The 20609-nt window shown below is 39.3% G+C and overlaps 2 protein-coding genes across 4 annotated transcripts; one reads left to right on the top strand and one right to left on the bottom strand.

Moving 5' to 3' along the window:
- The first annotated feature begins 397 nt into the window (after window positions 1-397).
- On the top strand, window positions 398-14379 carry nadka (NAD kinase a). Of its 3 annotated transcripts, none has more exons than XM_047039257.1 (12): window positions 398-693; window positions 1170-1330; window positions 2489-2572; window positions 8497-8626; window positions 8768-8876; window positions 8966-9051; window positions 9195-9297; window positions 9501-9643; window positions 11858-11957; window positions 12483-12616; window positions 13013-13095; window positions 13588-14379. In XM_047039257.1, exons 1-12 carry the CDS (start codon window positions 685-687, stop codon window positions 13733-13735), a joined length of 1290 nt encoding a protein of 429 aa, XP_046895213.1. In that variant the 5' UTR covers window positions 398-684; the 3' UTR covers window positions 13736-14379. The 3 variants fall into 3 exon arrangements, with proteins under 3 accessions (XP_046895213.1, XP_046895212.1, XP_046895214.1); XM_047039256.1 differs by having other exon boundaries at window positions 403-693; window positions 12459-12616; XM_047039258.1 differs by lacking the exons at window positions 398-693; window positions 1170-1330; window positions 2489-2572 and adding an exon at window positions 3906-4323 and having other exon boundaries at window positions 12459-12616.
- A 1613-nt stretch (window positions 14380-15992) lies between these two features.
- LOC124480169 lies at window positions 15993-20578 on the bottom strand. Its single transcript, XM_047039261.1, has 9 exons — window positions 20215-20578; window positions 19636-19732; window positions 19201-19372; window positions 18149-18294; window positions 17775-17951; window positions 17524-17640; window positions 17244-17330; window positions 16998-17145; window positions 15993-16781 (listed from the first exon to the last, which is right to left on the bottom strand). Exons 1-9 carry the CDS (start codon window positions 20226-20228, stop codon window positions 16759-16761), a joined length of 981 nt encoding a protein of 326 aa, XP_046895217.1. The 5' UTR covers window positions 20229-20578; the 3' UTR covers window positions 15993-16758.
- Between the last annotated feature and the right edge of the window lie 31 nt (window positions 20579-20609).

Genomic DNA, 20609 nt, shown 5'->3' on the forward strand with positions numbered 1-20609 from the left:
CAAAATAGTTTTCACCCTAACGCGACGCTGCAAAGCACGAAGACGAATGTCGAATATTAAACAAACTTCACCTCGGTGCCATAGCCACAACCTCAGGTAATGCTAAGGTCCAAACCAGAGCCTGTTTAATTTATTATTTATATTAGTTATAAGTTAGTTAGTATTTATTTATAAATAAATAATGTATGTATGTATTTGTTATATTTATATTTAGTTTAAGTTATTAGTTAGTTAGTATTTATTAATAAATTAATAATTTATGTATTTGTTATATTTATATTTAGTTTATTTATATTAGACGTTCTCTGGTCCAAACTCCACTCGCCAAGGTGACGTCAGTTTTGCATTGGGCGGAATCCAGGTTGACATATTACGTGATATAAAATGTATGACTGTTTCCAATTCCCTAGCGGATATCATTTTACATTGGAGACTTTCAACAACATCGCCTATTTGATTGGTGGAGGGCCAAGTGAACCATTTTATTTTCTTGGTAAACTTCTGTAATCGTTGTTAGCCTGCTAACCAAGCTAGGTACAGTTCACTGACAGCTCGAGAGGGGCACACTGTTACTGACAAACACGACTGATACAGTAGGGAGTATACAGTACTCCAGCAATTCAGATGGATATGCTCTGATCAAGTTTTTACCTCCCAGTTCTTCGTGGTGCTTTGTGAAGTCTTATGTATAAGGTAAATAAAAGCAGATGTAGAGTATGTAGTTAACTTAAGACAGGCTAGTAGTGGCTGGTAGTGTTATTTTGAAGCAAAGTAGCTTGCAAGTTAGCGCGCCGGGTGCTAGCCGCTAGCTAGCGACTAATTATGTGGTGTAGTTATAGTATTAGGAGGTGGCACGCTATGAAGCTAGAGGAGCTAGCTGAATTAATTAGACGCGTCAGGTAAAACGATTTGTGGTTGCCATCTACGTAAATTATGTACCAGAATCAGTCACTACATCCTTTAGAGCTAGCTCTAGCAATGTTCACAGAAACAGAACATCAATATGTACCGCAGCGCGTGGGTAGTTAGCTAGCTACCAGCAACTAACTAGCTAACTAACTTACTATGGTATAAACGTTAGCTAGCTAGCAATGAATTGGAGATGCACCTGTCCAGGTTAACCAGTGGCCTCCATTTTGGCTTCTGTTGACTGTATGTTTCCTTCATAGCCAATTGGGGAGATGGAAACTAGAGAGGACGTTGGAGTGGAGGCTGTCCCCTACTGCTGTTCTACCTGCGACGGTGGGGGTCCCAGCCACAATCTTGCCATCCGTACCAGGAAGACCCGCAGTCTGAGCACCTCCGCAGCCACCAGCGCCTCAGAATACAGGTACAACTACACCTTTATCAGATATGTTGATTTGGCATTAGGGAATGATCTGTATTTTGACCAGTCAAGTTTGCATAATTGGAACTGTTGATTTAGAGCTGAGTCTTCTGCTGAGAACATGGATTTTTAAATTAGTCATTACTTAACCTATACTCACTGTAAAGGTGTGTCAGTATTACTGTACATCTTAAAAGAAATAATGAGGAACTAAAGAGGGTACAATTTCTGGAGAAATAGTAGGGTGTGCTTTAGCCTACTCATATTGCATTCATTCATTAGGAACCCCCTTTAAAACAAGCTGAACCCCCTTTGAAACAAGCTATTGTAACAACGTTGTCACTGGCAGTATTTCAGATGGAATTGCGATTCAAACATTTCCATCTGCTAACTGAAAATATGCTCTACTCACTGTATATGTGTCAGTATCACTATACATCTTCAAAGAAAGAATGAGGAATAACAATTTTCACTTTAGTATAGTTGCCCAATTTTATTGATACGTGTAGTGTTCTCTCTCTTGTGTCTTTAAGCTAGTGAATGTGTTGTCTGAGAAACAACCATTTGCAAATGTACAAAACTGGGCTACTAATAGGATTCATTAACCAGAATCACGTTACAGGACATGGGGGTCTCGTTGAGAGGGGAGGGGCGGCCATATTGTCCATGTCAATTGGAGCTTGCCCATCACCATGCAACCTTTATGCAGTTACCAATGTTAAATGCAGTCTGGAACCCATAATGAGTACACAGTTGTTTTCCATGGCCATGTGCATGAACCAGACACAGTAGGAACTTGCCTTGGAAGAAAGCTATGCATTTGTATTGTTTTCCCTGAAAGTATTTGACTGGGAAAGTGCTTCCCTCCATAATATATAATAATATGTTAGATGCATATTATTTAATAAATTGTATTCTCTTTGAATCTCATTTTCACACATGCTTTAAACAATATCAGGTTTTCCTCTGTGATGTCAAACATAGGTTAATGTAGTTAATGTAATGTCGGTAATGTAGTTAATGTAATGTCGGTAATGTAGTTTACTGCTACATTTTCCTGGACACATTCTGTACTTTTCATATTATGTTTGTGTTGTCTGGAATTCTTGGGAACTGTTAATTTAGATTAAATTCTATATATTTGGCAACTTTCTTTTCTAGACGAAATCAGTCTCTCCATGGACCAAGCCCGGTGACTACATTTGGACCGAAAGCATGTATGTTACAGAATCCACACGCAGTAATGTAAGTTTCACTCTTTTAGTTCAAACCTTCTAGTTATGTTAAACTATTGATTGTTTGGAAAGAAGTGAGTTCTAGTTCTGTAACATCATGTAAACCAGATCAAATGAATAGCTTTAGTTTGTACAATGTGGTTTTAGTGAATGTTAAGTTTCTAATATCTCAGGATTAAACATTAGACACTTGTGCAATCTATACATTTCAAAGCAGTCACTTTGCACTTCACCTTCATTATCTTTACACAGTCATTGGTTCTGAATGCTTTCTGCCGGCAGGTAATCAGAAAGTATAGGGAAGGTAGACTGACCCTTTCCCCCCAAGCTTAGCACCTCAGAACCTTGCCCTCTTGACTCATACACTAATGTCACTGGCTGGTAATTCTGTCTGCTTTTGGCAACAATAATAGATGGATTAGCATCCACAAGTTTAAAGCTGTTGGACCATATATAGCAAAGGTAGATTTTTTGGGGTATGTCTGTTGTACAAACAGGCTTTTAAAGAAGTAGTAATAGGATATTTATTTGTCATGTTTGGCTCTGCTGTTGATAACATGAACAAGTAAGATGTGGATAGACTCATCAAACCACAACATTTTAAACCACAGCCTAGAGGAAATATATTAATTAGCTTTTATTAGGTGTTTTGCTTCTTATTTTTTTTACCACATTCACTTGTGCCCTTGAAAGCTAAACTTCTGTATGTTGTTGTGGACATGTTTCTAATACATGCTTGATATGCAAGTAGAGTCAAATTGAAGCATCATATGTAAATTACCTTTACAGAGCAAATTCAAATTTTCTGAATTCTTTTGAGCCATCATTTACAATTGCCATGCTACCAACTGTACAGTCTGATTTACAATTGGCTTGTAATGGTATTTTGCCATTGTTGGACAACAAACTAGGTACAAACTCAATATAGTTTCCTATGCATTACATAAGTAGCTTGATTTAACTTTTTTTCTAAGATATGACAAAGCTCCTCAAGTAGAATCGTTTTTCTTGCCAGGCCATCACTGAAAATAAAAATGTGTTCTTAATGATTCTACCTGGTTAAATAAAGGTTAAATACAAAATAAAAATACGTGTTTCTTTTGATCTAGTCACTTTGTATTAGACTTAAAATCCCTTTCAACAATTTCTCAGAAATTATATGAACAGGGAAATAAAGCTGTACAATGTGTACCCATTATAAAAAGTTTCAAGTGAACAGGTTGATAATAAACTTGTATTACTTCTTTGTTAGTGTTACGACACACCTAACCAGTAAGAGACTGCTTCCTCCAATGGGCGTGACCCTTGGGGCAGTGTGGGTTGGTCATATGCAATGTTGTCTTTCCACGGCTGTCTTAAGAAGAGGAAAAGGTTTTGGCCCCTGACAGAATGCACATAGGAGATTTAGCGTTAAGACCTTGTGTGGACAAATATAGACACAAGCGCTGGGCAGGTTTGATGACTGCTGTGGCTGAATGGTTTTGATGACGGAGATCAGTTGAAGGCTGCACACTGGATCTAGTCAATAGAAGAATTGAATTGACCACAGGAACTTTTTGATTTTATTTTCCTTGAGACTGAGATCAGAATAAGATGTGTGGTTGTAGATAACTGGATAGATTAGACTGAAGGGTAGGTAGAACTGGACAAAGCCCTCTTCATCAAACCCAGCTTGAGGACGCAACATCACATGCAGACAGCCATGAAGTTCAACCAGTATTTGCAAGGTCCAGAGAACAGCAACAACAGAGTATGGAAAGGGTGAGAATGTTGTCAAGCTTGTCTTAAACTTAAAAGCTTTTCTGAGCAAAAATATGTCAATTTGTGTAACATTAATTAGTCTTGGTATTCAATTGTTAGCTGTGTGTTAGAGGATGCCAGACGGGTGATTTTTCTGAAAGCTATTCTTTATTTCTTCTTTAAAAAAGAAAAGATAAACAATTGCATGAAAAATAGTGATATGTTTCCAGTAACCTTTAAAATGTTTCTTATAATTCTACTTGGCAGTGCAGTGTTTTCAATTTTTACTCAAATTTGGCATTACCTCATACTAGAAGCACAAACATAAACAGACCATCAGTGTCCAAGGAACTTGAATTAACCAACCCTCACTTTTAAGGATGTTTCTCATCAAAGGATTGCACCATTTAGCAACTTTCCAATAGTAGTCTGTTGAGTCACTTTCTGACTTCAAGAAGTCATACGAGTCATATGAGTGCATTTCCACGGTCTGTCACGGTTCAATATGAGTGTTGGTCCCCTGAGCATCCGTTTCACCAGCTCTGTCTCACCAACACAGAGCGCTCACTTGTTTCCAGTCATTGGACACACTTGTTAGGAAGCGTGAAACACTGTATCGTAACATTAACTATTACTTAACATAGACTGAGAAAAGTGGGCCACCATCTTATCAAGACCTTTCATGGTATGCTGTCAGCAAATGTCCACATTATACATTTTATATAGACAGGCATTAATAACTTTTATACTGGATAAGAATACCCAAGCTATGTATTACCCTTAATTAATGGATTGTTACTTAATACAGGCCTAGTGTTGTATTATGTCGGTGTGCACCATTACATATACAAACCCTTTAGATCAGGGGTGTCAAACTCATTTCGCATCGTGGGCCACATACGGCCTAGGGAGATGTCAAGTGGGCCGGACCATTAAAATTATACCATACTCTGCTATAAATAACCAAAATATCATGTCTTTCTTCTGTGTTATCTAGTTTAATTGATATAAAGACCATATCGTATAAAGTCCGTCCAACCGCTTAACAAGTAATGATCTCTTCGGTGGTGTAGTTGGTTAAAGCGTTGTACGACTACATATTGTTAATGCGAATCTGGGATCCCAAGTTCGCGCCCCAGTCCAGTGAATCTCGTACGATATTCTTTAATTTTTACTGTGAGAAAATGACATAATTCTAAAGGCCTACGGATGTATCACAACATTTTAATGTGTGAGCACTAATATCAGATCAAAATGAACACATGTAGCCTTAATTAAATATTGAATAACGTAGGGTAGTCTACCGTCGGAGACAACCACTACGCCTCATTCAGCCAGTTTAAACGGCTGCTAGATGACGCTGTTCATTTTCAAAGCGCCGATAGTTCGGCTCTTTGGGCCGGCACAATCCGGAAGAAACCACCAAAGCTTCACAAGGCATCGTTCGCCCATCCCTAGTAGAGACCAAGGTATTAACAACGTCGTAACAAGCAGCAGATGGCGCATTGATACCGTCTGCTGTTTTCAGTCTATCTCAGTGATGCGGCTTGTCTTCTACTCTGATGGAAAGAGTGCGCCCCTTAGCGGATAATCCATGAATTGCAGCGAATTAAAAATATTAATTCCATGTCTTTTATGCATTTTTTCCACTTTCAAATGATCCTGCGGGCCTGATCGAACCTCCTTGGGGGCCGGTTCCGGCCCGCGGGCCGTATGTTTGACACCCCTGCTTTAGATGATTCTGACCTTAATACATCCTGGATCACTTTGTTAAGGACTGGCTTATTACAGAGTGTGAGATTATACAACTCTCCAAGGGAGACTGGGTGGTGGGAAACACAGTAGTTATGTTCATATCAACTAAGTGTTTAATTTGACAAATAAAGGCAGTCAACAAAGGACAGAGGAAGCCAGATCAAAACTATCGTGGTTGATGTAATGTAATACCTGATTAAAGGTGTAGTAATTTCCTTCTCGAAATTCTAGGGTCTACTTCTTGGAAATGTCTGACATCATTCTGCTGGGATAAGACCAATTGAATAGCTGGTGCATTTACCTTTATTTCCTAAATCCTTTCAGCTCTTTGATCATGTATTGATTTATTCTACAAAGACAGGGACCTGTCTGACCTGTTCTGTCTTTGATACTGTACAGTAGTGGGTTCAGTTAATTCAGAAACATTGGAGTCTGTTCTGGAGAATGAGCCTGCAGCGCCGGTCTAAGCTCCAGACTCTAATTGGATAGGTGATAAGCAGGCTGGTTTCATCAGACAGCCTGTTATTCAACAGACAAAAACAAACAACCGTTAACTGTTGTCTAACTACCACACGTCCCCTGGAACATTTCTTAAATACTGGACACTACACAGAGTTTAAACAATGACTACAGTATGCTTAAACAATACAATCTTTCTATAGTCATTCAAAAGCCACTGCTTTAGAAGCAAATCTACTTATACAGTGCCCTCCAAAAGTATTGGAACAGTGAGGCCAATTCCTTTATTTTTGCTGTAGACTGAAAACATTTGGGCTTGACATCAAACGATGAATGTGAAACCAGAGATCAACGTTTCAGCTTTTATTTCCAGGTATTTACATCAGGATCTGATGCACAAATTAGAAAATATCACCTTTTTGTTCGAACCCACCCATTTGTCACGTGAGCAAAAGTATTGGAACATGTGACTGACAGGTGTGTTTTGTTGCCCAGGTGTGTCCTATTACATACATTATTCAATCAATAAATACCACTGAATGTCTACACTCAGGTTCAGATTGGGTAAGATAGGTTTTGTCTATGCAGACTGTATTCAGAGGTGAAAACAACATGAAAACCAGAGCGCTGTCTTTGGGTGAAAAACAAGCAATTGTGAGTCTTAGAGAAGATGGAAAATCAATCAGAGCCATTGCAGAAACATTGGCCATAGCCAGTACAACCATTTGGAATGTCCTGAAGAAGAAGAAAACTACTGGTGTACTAAGTAACAGACGTCGAACAGGTAGACCAAGGAAAACATCAGCAGTTGATGACAGAAACATTGTGAGAGCTGTAAAGAAAGACCCTAAAACAACTGTTAGTGAGATCAGCAACAACCTCCAGATGGCAGGAGTGAAGGTATCACTATCTACTGTTCGCAGAAGACTTCATGAACAAAAGTACAAGGGCTACACCAGAAGATGCAAACCACTCATTAGCAAGAAGAATAGGAAGGCCAGGCTGGAAATTGCCAAAAAGTACAGAGATGAACCTCAAAAATTCTGGGACAAAGTTTTATGGACTGATGAGACAAAGATTAACTTTTACCAAAGTGATGGAAAGGCTAAAGTTTGGAGAAAGAAAGGAACTGCTCATGATCCCAAACACACAAGCTCATCTGTGAAACACGGTGGAGGTAATGTCATGGCTTGGGCTTGCATGGCTTCTTCTGGGACGGGCTCATTAATCTTCATTGAGGATGTAACACATGATGGCAGCAGCAAAATGACCTCGGAAGTCTACAGAAACATTTTGTCTGCCAATTTAAGGAAAGATGCAACCAAACTGATTGGCAGAGCCTTCATCATGCAGCAAGATAACGACCCAAAACACACTGCCAAAACAACAAAGGAGTTCATCAGGGGCAAGAAATGGAAGGTATTAGACTGGCCAAGTCAATCTCCAGACTTAAACCCTATAGAGCATGCATTTTACCTGCTTAAGAGGAGACTGAAGGGAGGAACCCCACAAAACAAACAACAACTGAAAGAGGCTGCAGTGAAAGCCTGGGAAAGCATCAAAAAGGAAGAATGCAAAAGTTTGGTGACGTCAATGGGTCACAGACTTGCTGCAGTTATTGAAAGCAAAGGATTTGCAACTAAATATTAAGTCTTATTCACTTAAATATGTTTTAAGTATATCTGTTCCAATACTTTTGCTCACATGACAAATGGGTGGATTCAAACAAAATGTGATATTTTCTTAGTTGTGCATCAGATCCTGATGTAAATACCTGGAAATAAAAGCTGAAACGTTGATCTCTGGTCTCACGTTCATTATTTGATGTCAAGCCCAAATGTTTTCAGTCTACAGCAAAAATAAAGGAATTCGCCTCACTGTTCCAATACTTTTGGAGGGCACTGTATATTATAGATCTTTGGTTAAAATCAATCATCCTTAATTGAGACACTTTTTATATAATATATAATATCTCCACAGGCACATACAAGACCCAGCCAGTCAAAAACTGACGTGGAACAAGCCTCCCAAAAGTGTCCTTGTCATCAAGAAGATCCGTGATGCCAGTCTGTTGCAGCCTTTCAAAGAGCTCTGTGTGTTTCTCACTGAGGTATGAGGAAGTGCTCTATCGCAGATAACATCAACGTCACACTCTATGGGGAGAGGAATGGTTGAACTAAAACAATGGAAAGTTATTTTATTCTTTTAAACTGTCATTGACCCACGTTTGTTTGTTTGTTTATTGTTTTAGCTAAAAAGCATGATTGTTTACGTGGAGAGCAAAGTTCTGGAGGACCCCGCCATCGCGGCGGATGAGAGCTTTGGGGCCATCATCAAGAAGTTCTGCACTTTTAGAGAAGGTTTGAATCATGCACTTCAATGTCTGAATTGTTTATTCTTTATGGATTTTTATATTGTATAATAATAATTGTTTGGGGCCACGCTTCAGATCTAGATGACATCTCCAATCTAGTGGACTTCATCATTTGTCTCGGTGGAGATGGAACCTTACTTTATGCATCTTCTCTTTTTCAGGTACAGTATGCATTTACTGAAAAGTATTTTTCACCCATAAATTAACAAGGCAGCGGAATTTCAGTTCCCCAACAGTGTTGATTTAGATTCTTCTTATCTTGGTTGTCTGTGTGCTGACTTTGTATGCTTCTATGTATTTCAAGGAGAGTGTTCCACCAGTTATGGCCTTTCACCTGGGTTCTCTGGGCTTCCTCACGCCTTTCAATTTCGACACATACCAGTCTCAGGTCACCCAAATCATCGAGGGTATGTTCACCAACATTCCAAGGCCTTGGCCATGCCCAGTTTCTCCAACAGGAACAATCAATGAAATTCAATGAAACCGGGCGTTGACGCTCCCACAATGTTATCAGTCCACCGGGTTGTTTAACTGGCACAGGTCGTCCCATTGTTGGACCTTCTTAGGCTAGTAGGGTTTTTACCATTCTTGCTCCTTCCTGTGTGTGCAGGTAACGCCGCCATCATCCTGCGCAGTCGTCTGAGAGTGAGGGTGACGAAGGAGAGCAGAGAGAAGAAGGCCAGGGAGGAGGAGAAGGGCCTCATCATGACCAACGGAGACAACGAAAGCAGCTGCAAAGCCATGCAGTATCAGGTGCCTAATGTAGCTGGATTCTTCAGCAGGACTACTCTACGTCAGGCTGAGGTTTACAAATGACTGTGAACTCAAGTTTGTTCCTGTCATGGTGACTTGGCACATAGTATGTTTAACAGCTTCTGTCTTCACTCTGCGGTAAACCCATTGTTGCAGAATACGTGAAACCAATGTTTTAGTGTGTAGGAGTTAACCAAAGCCAATGACTACTTTGCTGTAAGGAAAAAAATAGTTTAAAAGGTGAGACTTGTGTTAAGGTATGTGGGGAAGGAGCAGTAGAATTGTCCCTCGTTTTATGGGGGCAAAGTAGCTTTCTTTTAGATGTTGGTGGCCCTATGCAGTAGCCTGTAGATCATGGCATCAGTGTGTTCAAGATACTCGAACAAACACCAGGGTGCGTGTTTGACTTGGGTCCGAGTTCAACACATTCAGCTGAGTCATCACATGCAGCGTGCAGGGAGGTACTGCATGTGTCACGATTGGTGTGGAGATAGACAAGCACCAAGAAAACATTCTTTCAAAAATAGGAATTATGCTTCTGATCCCAATCATACAAACATAATATAATCAAAATATAAAAAAACATATACTGTCATGGCCGAAATTGTTGGCACCCCAGAAACGTTTCGAGAAAATCAAGTATTTCTCACAGAAAAGTATTGCAGTAACACATGTTTTGCTATCCACATGTTTATTCCCTTTGTGTTTTGGAAAAAAAAAAAAAATGGGCTGGTCAAAATTCTTGGCACCCTTTCAAAATTGTGGATAAATAAGATTGTTTCAAGCATGTGATGCTCCTTTAAACTCACCTGGGGCAAGTAACAGGAATGGGCAAAAAATCACACCTGAGAGCAAATAAAAAGGAGAGAAGTTCACTTAGCTTTGATTGTGTGTGCCACACTAAACATGGACAACAGAAAGAGTAGAAGGGAACTGTCTGAGGACTTGAGAACCAAAATTGGAAAAGTGGAAAAATATCAACAATCTCAAGGTTACAAGTCCATCTCCAGAGATCTAGATGTGCCTTTGTCCACAGTGCGCAACATTATCAAGAAATTTGCAATCCATGGCACTGTAGCTAATCTCTCTGGGCGTGGACGGAAGAGAAAAATTTATGAAAGGTTGCAACGCAGGACAGTCCGGATGGTGGATAAGCAGCCCAAAACAAGTTCCAAAGAAATTCAAGCTGTACTGCAGGCTCAGGGAGCATCAGTGTCAGCAAAACTATCCGTCGACATTTAAATGAAATGAAACGCTATGGCACGAGACACCGGAGGACCCCCACTTCTGACACAGGGACATAAAAAACCAAGACTACAGTTTGCCAAAATGTACTTGGGTAAGCCAAAATCCTTCTGGGAAAACGTCTTGTGGACAGATGAGACCAAGATAGAGCTTTTTGGTAAAGCACATCATTCTACTGTTTACCGAAAAAAGAATGAGGCCTACAAAGAAAAGAACACAGTACCTACAGTGAAATATGGTGGAAGTTCAATTATGTTTTGGGGTTGTTTTGCTGCCTCTGGCACTGGGTGCCTTGAATGTGTGCAAGGCATCATGAAATCTGAGGATTATCAAAGGATTTTGGGTCACACTGTACAGCCCAGTGTCAGAAAGCTGGGTTTGCGTCCGAGGTCTTAGGTCTTCCAGCAGGACGATGACCCCAAACATACGGCAAAAAGCACCCAGAAATAGATGGCAACAAAGCACTGGAGAGTGGCCAGCAATAAGTCCAGATCTAAATCCCATTGAACACCTGTGGAGAGATCTTAAAATCGCTGTTGGGAAAAGGCACCCTTCCAATAAGAGAGACCTGGAGTAGTTTGCAAAGGAACAGTGGTCCAAAATTCCAGATGAAAGGTGTAAGAAGCTTATTGATGGTTATAGGAAGCGACTGATTTCAGTTTTTTTTTTCCAAAGGGTGTGCAACCAAATATTAGGTTAAGGGTGCCAAGAATTTTGACCAGCCCATTTTGGGAGTTTTGTGTGTCCAATTTGCTTTTTTTCCTCCCTTTTTTGGGGGGGTTCCAATACACACAAAGGGAATAAACATGTGTATAGCAAAACGTGTTACTGTTATACTTTACTGTGAGAAATACTCACAGAAAATTTGTGGGGTGGCAACAATTTCGGCCATGACTGTATTTCCCCGCTACAGACTCGACAGCACCCGGGCAGTGGAGTTACTCTGCTCTCTGTGTCTCCCTTTGACAGGTGCTAAATGAAGTGGTGGTGGACAGGGGACCATCCTCCTACCTCTCCAACGTTGACCTTTTCCTGGACGGACACCTCATCACCACAGTACAAGGAGATGGTAGATCACTGTCATACAAACCTGTCTTTTGTTTTAGACAAACATTACATTCCAGACTTTCATAAATAGTCCTATTTTCATACACAATAGATTTGGGCCTGACCCCAATACAGATTCCAGTTTGTCCTGATATTGAATTGTAACCCTGATATAAATTCTTACACCGATTTGAACAAACAACATTTTGACACATATCAGCTTACTTTCTAGGTATTGACCTAGAAAGTAAAACCCATAAAGTGCTGTCAATGCTAGAATGCTAACAGTACTGTTGCTCTGTGCGTCAGGGTTACGTAACACATGCATAGTTAACTAGCAGATTTGCTGCTATAGTAGGACAAAGTTCAGCCTCTGCTTTAGCTCGCTTTCCAGAAAACCCTATCTTTAATTCTGGCTTTTTTTCAGAGATTACAGCAATGAATTGGTGATTGTGTATTAACAGGGATATTGATGAACCACAGCTTATGCCTAAACTAGTGATGGTGTTTGTGTTTTCTTTAGGTGTGATAGTGTCCACTCCCACAGGTAGCACGGCGTATGCTGTGGCGGCTGGAGCCTCCATGATCCATCCAAACGTTCCTGCCATCATGATCACGCCTATCTGCCCTCACTCTCTCTCCTTCAGACCTATAGTGGTACCAGCTGGAGTGGAGCTCAAGGTGATAACATGCCCCTTTATCCATACTGCACACACACATGATCATAAACCCAAGTAGAGATTATACAAACACATTTCTTTTACAGCTCCTATAAAATGTGTTTGTTTATCAATTAGACCAGTGGTTCCCAACCCTGGTCCTCAGGGCACCCCTGTCCTGCATGTTTTAGATGTTTCCCTGCTCTAACACACCTGATTCAAATGAATGGGTCGTTATCCAGCTCTGCAGAAGCCTGCTTAGCCTGCTTTGACCATTCATTTGAATCAAGCAGGGAAACATCTAAAACATGCAGGACAGGCGTGCCCTGAGGACCAGGGTTGGGAACCACTGAATTAGACAGTGTCATCCCCAATGCAGACACCAGACTTAATCTTATTGGGTGTTTCTCCCTCTTAGATCATGCTGTCCAGAGATGCTAGAAACACAGCCTGGGTGTCCTTTGATGGACGAAAAAGACAAGAGATCTGCCATGGAGACAGGTGAACCCACAGATCATGGATCTCCCCACTCATACAAAATGACACACAGTCACATGAACTTGAAAACTGAAACTGATAAACATGGTAGAACAGGATGGCTTTGACCTTTTCAAGGAGTTTCCTGAATACCTTATGGACTCCAACTGACTTTTGAAAATGGACTTGAACACATAATGGCCGGGTTTCTTAACGCTAAGAGCTTCTTAGGAGCGTTCTAAGAGCGTTTTAGAGCGTTCTTAGAACGCTCCTAAGAAGCTCTTAGCGTTAAGAGCTTCTTAACGAATCTGGGAAAACCCGGCCAATGACACATTTAGTGCGGGGAGGTATGGTGCAACTATGAAAAATTAGCTTCCTTGTTGCTGAACACATCGTCTTCTGAGTGGCTTACAGTGTTGACACCGTTCTTTGTCATTTGAAACCAAAAGTTTCCCCACTTGCACCCAACTGTGTGACAATTCTTTTCTTCCTCTTTCTTTTCTTCCCCACTTGCAGCATTACCATCACTACATCCTGCTTCCCTGTTCCTTCCATCTGTTTTCGGGACCCAGTAAATGACTGGTTTGAGAGCCTGGCCCAATGTTTACACTGGAACGTGAGGAAGAAGCAGAATTACCTCAGCTCAGAAGAGGATGAGTTCTGAGGCTGACTCGACTCAATGCAATTTACAAACTATATTGCTATATTGACTTTACCAGACCAACATCGTCACTGGATCACTCTTATTGATCCACGATCAGCTCAAACTGTTAAGCATTTTTTTGTTTCTAATTAATCAGGTCATGCTGTTTGAACATTAACATTCTGCCTTGCCTTGAGAAAAATATCTGAGATTCCCTCACAAAGTAACTCCTAAACTCAAACTGCTTCTCATATGAGTCAAGGCACAATATTTGATAATACCCCAAATAATGATAAAAATAAGTAGTATATTAATAGTTGGTGATGATCTAAGGTGAAGACCATGATATGAACTCTTGACAGAAATTATTACTGTTGATGGCGGTCTATAAAAACTTTGCATCTAGTATTTGGACCTCAATAGTTAGTAGATAAAAACCTATGTTCCCCTTGAGCTGTGGGGGTTCCAAAACTTTGCTTAACATGTTATATATTTACAGCCGTGGCTTACCATTGCTATAATCATCGCCACGTTCATGAAAACAAACATTCTTAAAGGAGATCAATTCATGTGTTGTTTGTTTTTGAAATGTATATGTTTGTCCATAAACTCATAACAATGAGGCATGAGTACTTCAGGGATAATGGCAACAACTCAGCAATAAGGAGCTAAGTGTAAATATTGTGCCTTAAACACCTAATTGTATGGAAACCTTATATTTTAACCTTGACGTATTTTCACAACAATGTCTTACTGCAGGTGTGTGATGTCAGTATCCTCAATAAAACTCCTTGTAGTCTCTGCAGTGCTGGCAAGCCAATTGAGAGGCTTTTGTTTTAACGTTGCATCAGCAACTTGTCAAACCAGTATGGAATGTTAAAAACGGCAAGAATGGAGAATGTCAGAACTATAACTTATTCCAGGGTATATGATATGTCTTCATTGCCTGTCTTATAAAGCCATATCTGAACGGCATCTTAGTTTCACAGTGCATGATGAGGGCACAATACAAGTCAGATAAATCCAGTGAAGACCTAACCATTTCCATTGTCAAGTTAAGATGAATGTAAAAAATGTTCAAACCTGTGGTCAGGTGTCAGATTGGTATTGGAGTATGAGGATATGTAATGCTGGGCTTTGTTCAGTGCATGATGACATCACCTCCCCATCTGTTATTTTCTGACTGTGGTAGTAAGGGTTTCCTTTCTTGTTTTTCTTTGTCAAGAAAAAACAAAACTGTTATTTGGTTACAATATAAATTAGCCAGAAGTTTTTAATATTTTAAAATAAGATGTTCACCTAGACTTGGTTAATTATGAGTTGTCAAAAAACAGGCAAGTGATGTTTCTAAAACAACATTTATGAATACTATCATACTGCACTCACCAGAAGACCAGCTTATTCACTTTTGAAATCATTCATTCCATTTTGAATTCATTCCATTCATTCATTTTAATATGTATATTGCTAAATGAAAATGTATTAATATATAGCCTATATGTTTATTTACCAGTTTATATCATTGATATATAAGCCCATTTGATATTTATTGTATGATATGTATATTACGGTCTTCAAAATGTGTTTTACAAAGTTTTACATTTTTTCAAGCTTGAAAAAGAAATGTCCTCTTACAATGGAAATTAGTGCTGAGTATTTCTGCTTGCTACTGTTAGCTAACATTCTTTGTACTTAAGGCATAGCTACCATAATTTGTCATTTTATGACTGTTTGTAAGCATTTGTCTTTATATGTGATATACTTCCCTTCTCAAACAGGAAGTGTATCTCACCCTGTCCTCCAGACTTGTAGCAGTCATGGAGTTTGCCTTATAAACCTGCCTAAAGATAAAGGAAGAGTTTGTTGTGACACTAAAATAACAGATTGTAAATTAACCCAGGGTGTGGTAGATTTTCGTTTCATAACTTTCTTGTCATTTCAGTTTTGAAGACCTATAATTTTTATGGTAATATTGTAAATTGTTTCTGAAATAATTCTATAATTCTCTATAATAATTCTGCTATTTTTCCAGAGCACTTTAATAATAAACAAAGAACATAACTAACTTTGTTGTTGTTGTAAATACACATTCTATTCCTTCCTAGAATTGAAATCAATTTTAGGCTGTGTTTGTGCAGGTAGTCAAAAAAATGATTAACTGTAGTTAGTCAAGCTCCTTAAATGTAATGGTGCTTAGACTTTACAGAAATATAGTTAGTGACACTTGTGTTAGTCATTTCTTTAATTTAAATAAAAAAGGTTGTTAATCAAAGCAATATTCCTTATTATCAATATATTTTAAATTAACAACTGGTAATTTGATAGGGGTTAAAATCATGTCAAGACATCATCTGGAGTGTAAACTCTAAAAGCAAGTAGAAAATAGTTAATAAATAGAAATATAGAAATATGTATAAAATGGATATAAACCAATAACAATCCCCACATATCAGTAAGTAAACAAATCTCCAAGTGCAAATAAAAGTTAGCAATATAATTCCAATAGTTCTGATGCCATCCATTTCAAATGGATAGTATAATTATACCAACCAAAATATTTATCTTTGGTTTCTAACTAATAGGTTAAAAGTATCATCAGAAATCATTATTACAGTAAATTCACCTTAAATCCTACAACTTAGTTACAATATAATGATGTACTCGAACTTGATGAACTTGTCATTTGAATGGAAAAGTTGTGCTGACAGACTTCTCAAGATGCAAAACCTAACTGGGCTGAAAGCATCTCACATCCAGTAGCAGAGGGATAGCTGAATCACAATGAATAGTGTCAACTATGAACAAAAAAAATTGATTCCATTCTTAACATTATGAAGTTCAGTTTTGCAATTAACCTTTAAGTAAGGTATTAGTGAAGCACAATATGCTAAATCAATTTCCTTACAGACATTGAATCAGAAGTGTATCTCAAAATACATCCATTCATCTCCATACTAGGAGATGGTCCAAAAAAAGTATTGTAAAAACAGTAGTTCATCTTCAGTTTGTTGCATCCTTCCACGTGTACTAATGTACTTCACTACTTACCTCCCGTCCGACGCGAACACTGCAGAGAGAAGTTGAAAACTAATAACCTTCATTTCGTCAACACAAATGGTCTAAACTTCTCTAAACCTGAAATCTATGAAAAATCATTGACCAGAAAGTTGTTTTGAGTTTCATGTTTTGTCTGGTAGGAGCTTGGTTTGTCTTTCCCCTTAGTCTTTAACAACCAGTGATGGAACAACACATACAAGTGAAAAAGGGCACAGGCAGTTCTTACTTCTCTCCCTCAGGCCCTGCCCAAAGCTGCGCACCAATCGGACAACGGCCCATGACAGTACTCCTTTGATCAGGACTGAGATGAGGGCTCCTGTGATAGCAGCTGCCTCTAGAGTGTACGTCTTATCCTGGCCCCAATTCAGACTGATCTGAAAACAGAGTTCATATAAAAGTGAACCTTTTAAATACGCTGGCACCACAGATTAACTATTTTGAGACTTATGCCACAGTTTTTCCACCAACTCACCTTGTACATAAGATAGATGAAGTAGGCCAACTCAGGTAAATTCAATAGTAAGAAGACACAAACCAATGACTTGGCTTCTTTTAAAACCTGAAACAGAGTAAATAGACCAACCAGTTCTTCCAACAAACCAGTTTAGCAAAACGTGTTGAACTTCATCTTTCGACCATTTGCGCATTGCTGATAACTTATAAATCATGCACCTGCATCTACAGTTTAAACAAAGGGGCAGCTGACAGATGGAAAACAAACTGGTTAAACTGTAAAGGGTGCAATCACTTACTGCAATACCACCAACCATAGCTGTTAGGCAGGCCCATGCCACCCCAAAGCCCAGGATTATGTTGTTGGTGAGGGACATGGATGTTCCTGACGTCATGATCAGGATACAGAGGCATAGCTGACAAATATCAGGATAAGACATATTCTACAGTGAGTAGACATGTACAGCACCATAACAATCCCAAAAAGACCAGTAAATCCAACCAACCATAATGTTTCATTAGATGCACGTCAAGTTATCTAATGTCCTACCTGTGCCTGTAGATCAAAGGTTACCATGGAGAAACATAAGTTGAGCAGAAAGTACTGCTCTTGGAGACTCTCCAAAGCCCCACCCACTCTGAAAGCCATCATGTTGGGTCTCTTGATGAGCAGGACTGTGCAGAAAACATGGAACACACCCACACACTGGATGCATACAAACCGAACCTAGGACATAAAACACAGAATTAAGAATGTCTATATGGAAGGTTGATCAAAATTCCAACCGCCATTTGATTTGTTCTGTGGATGTTTCAATTGACTAAAATTGCCATATTTTCATGTCTGGCACATATGTTGACTCTAGATACCAATAGAACAGAACACCACAGTGGAGAACATAGAGCCAACAGAGGGCAGCATACCAGCAACTCATGTCTGTCCTTCACAGGAAGTACAGTAAAGTTGACCACAGAGCGCACCATGACCACCACTACACAGAGGACAAAGACTATCAGCTCCTGTCTGTTCTCCTGTAGTATACCCCGGGTGATGTAGTATATGCAGAACACTGGTGAAACAAAACAGATATCTCAGTTTAGGTGAGTACAGAACACTAGGAGAAGATACTACACAGTGGCGAAAATCAACTTTGGGGGGGAAAATTATTTGACATTTTCTCAAGAGCAATTCCTGAGGGTGACACCAACATTACTGCTGTAACACAGCATATTAAAAAAGTGCCATTGTGTCCATAATCAGCAAAGCGCTTTCATTGCTTATTATTAATATTATTGAAATTACATATTTATGTTTACAGTGATTTATTGAGGGGGACAAATCATATTTCTCCCAGGATGGGGGGGGTCGTGTCCCCCCCGGGATTTCCGCCTATGACACTACACTGTCACTTATGAAGCAAAGAAAATCAGGGGAAACGTTACATTGTATGTTGCTAGCAGTATTCAAAACAGTATCCATGTAAATACAGCATACTTAGTGTAATGTAGAATGGTGGGATGCATGCATTTACATAAAACTAAGGAAATAAAACTTGCCAAGTATTCACACCCTCCCAAACAATTCCTCTTTTACAGCTATTTTTTACTTTCAGTATGGGTTATTATTTGTAGATGAATATGGTATGGTTTCAATTATGAATTAATGCAGAAAAGAATGTGAAGACTTCAGTAAGGTGCAGTAGATGCAACACTTGTGTCGAAAACAGGGGCAAAACTGCTATGCTATGATCCGAATAGGATTGCATTTCTGGTAAATCCCATGAGATGCAAAATAAGTGCAAGCTAGGCTTCTTTCGACTTAAATAAATATATTTTCTGGGATTGCACAGAGTGGTTACCACATGCTTACTTCAGGATGCTTCTGCTTTTAGATGAGAGAAAGGAGTTGTGTGCAGTTGCTTGTCATAAGTTAGCAATATGATGCCATCAACAGTCATCTAAGTCACATCACTTACAGATTCCAACCAGCTGGATGATGGATACAGTGAAGTCGTCCTCATAGCTGTAGGTTGACATGCTTTGTTGGTAGATACTGTTAAGAGTGAGCGTAAACAGTGCCAGAAGTGATACAATAGTGAAGCAGAAGTAGAGCTTCACCAAGCATGATAGCTCTGACCAAGGCTTTATCTGTGGGAAAGACAAAGCACATAACATACATGTCCAGGATGTAAGCAATCCAACATGACAGTTGCCAACAGATAGTGATAAATTAACGAAGATGATTTATAAATAACTGAAATGTAAATTTACATTTACTGACTCTAGTGTGGCTTCATCTTCAGGTTTAAAAGAGTGAGCCACAAATCCGCATGGTTGCCTTTTTGGTTTTGTTGGGGTGTTGGTTTGGAGGTAGTTGTCTTTAAAGCCATTTGTTGATAATAATAACTTACTGGTCCACATGGTGTTGGTATCAGTTCCCTCCTCCGCGGCCTCAGATTTGGGGACGGGAGATCGGCTCCTTCTCGCACCTGATTGTCCAACAGTGGACTGGAATGTGTTATAAATATAAGTTGATTTTTTATATATTTTATAACGGGGGTTAAAGTTAGTAGGTGCAACTACTAGGCTTTATGTCACAGAAGATTTACTATAATTCGTTGATGTCAAATCATAATAGCCATAGTGAGAGAAACTGAAAGGCCAACCTCCGTCTGTAATTACATGACAACTAGTTAAATGTATCGAACACCATACCGAGCTGACTTCATGTATATCACTGCCTTTTCACACTGCATAAGGTCAGTTAACACTGACCATGTTCTCATTGTTGTACTTTTTTGTTAGCCGTCGACTCTTTGTAGCTAGACTGAACCAAAGCAGTGTGGCCAGTCAGAAGCCATAGGCTACATAGCTGCTCTGATAGGGCGTCAAACCTTTTCGTATGCTTATCAAAACAGTGAAAGTACCTTCGAATTTATAAACGGTAAATAGCTATTGACTGCTGAGGTTAGATGTATATTTTTACTGACCTTATCTCGTCCATTTCTGTCACACCGCAATATGCCCCTTATGATTAGTGTCAAGCTACATTCTAACAAGACAACTCTGCAAATATGTCAACGTTGTCAGTTGCACCTAATTTTTGGTACCTATTATAATAGGTTAGTTCAAACCGTACTGTATCAACTAGCAGTATTTCAGCTAACACATTTGTATCAGTCACGTCATGTTATGCTAATTTGGTGTGCATTCAAAATGTTTATGCTGCGGTAAATTTCAGCATTTGTAGCAATGTTTTGAATCTACATTAACTGCCCTTAATTTTTTTTTCTTTTGATCGATGGATAGCCAATCCAAAGCCTATGATGTAGCTCTAAGGTTGACCGCGATTGTAATACATAACCCATCGTTGGAAAATGCTTCA

The sequence above is a fragment of the Hypomesus transpacificus genome, chromosome 18 (assembly GCF_021917145.1).
Source record: "Hypomesus transpacificus isolate Combined female chromosome 18, fHypTra1, whole genome shotgun sequence".
Taxonomy (NCBI): domain Eukaryota; kingdom Metazoa; phylum Chordata; class Actinopteri; order Osmeriformes; family Osmeridae; genus Hypomesus; species Hypomesus transpacificus.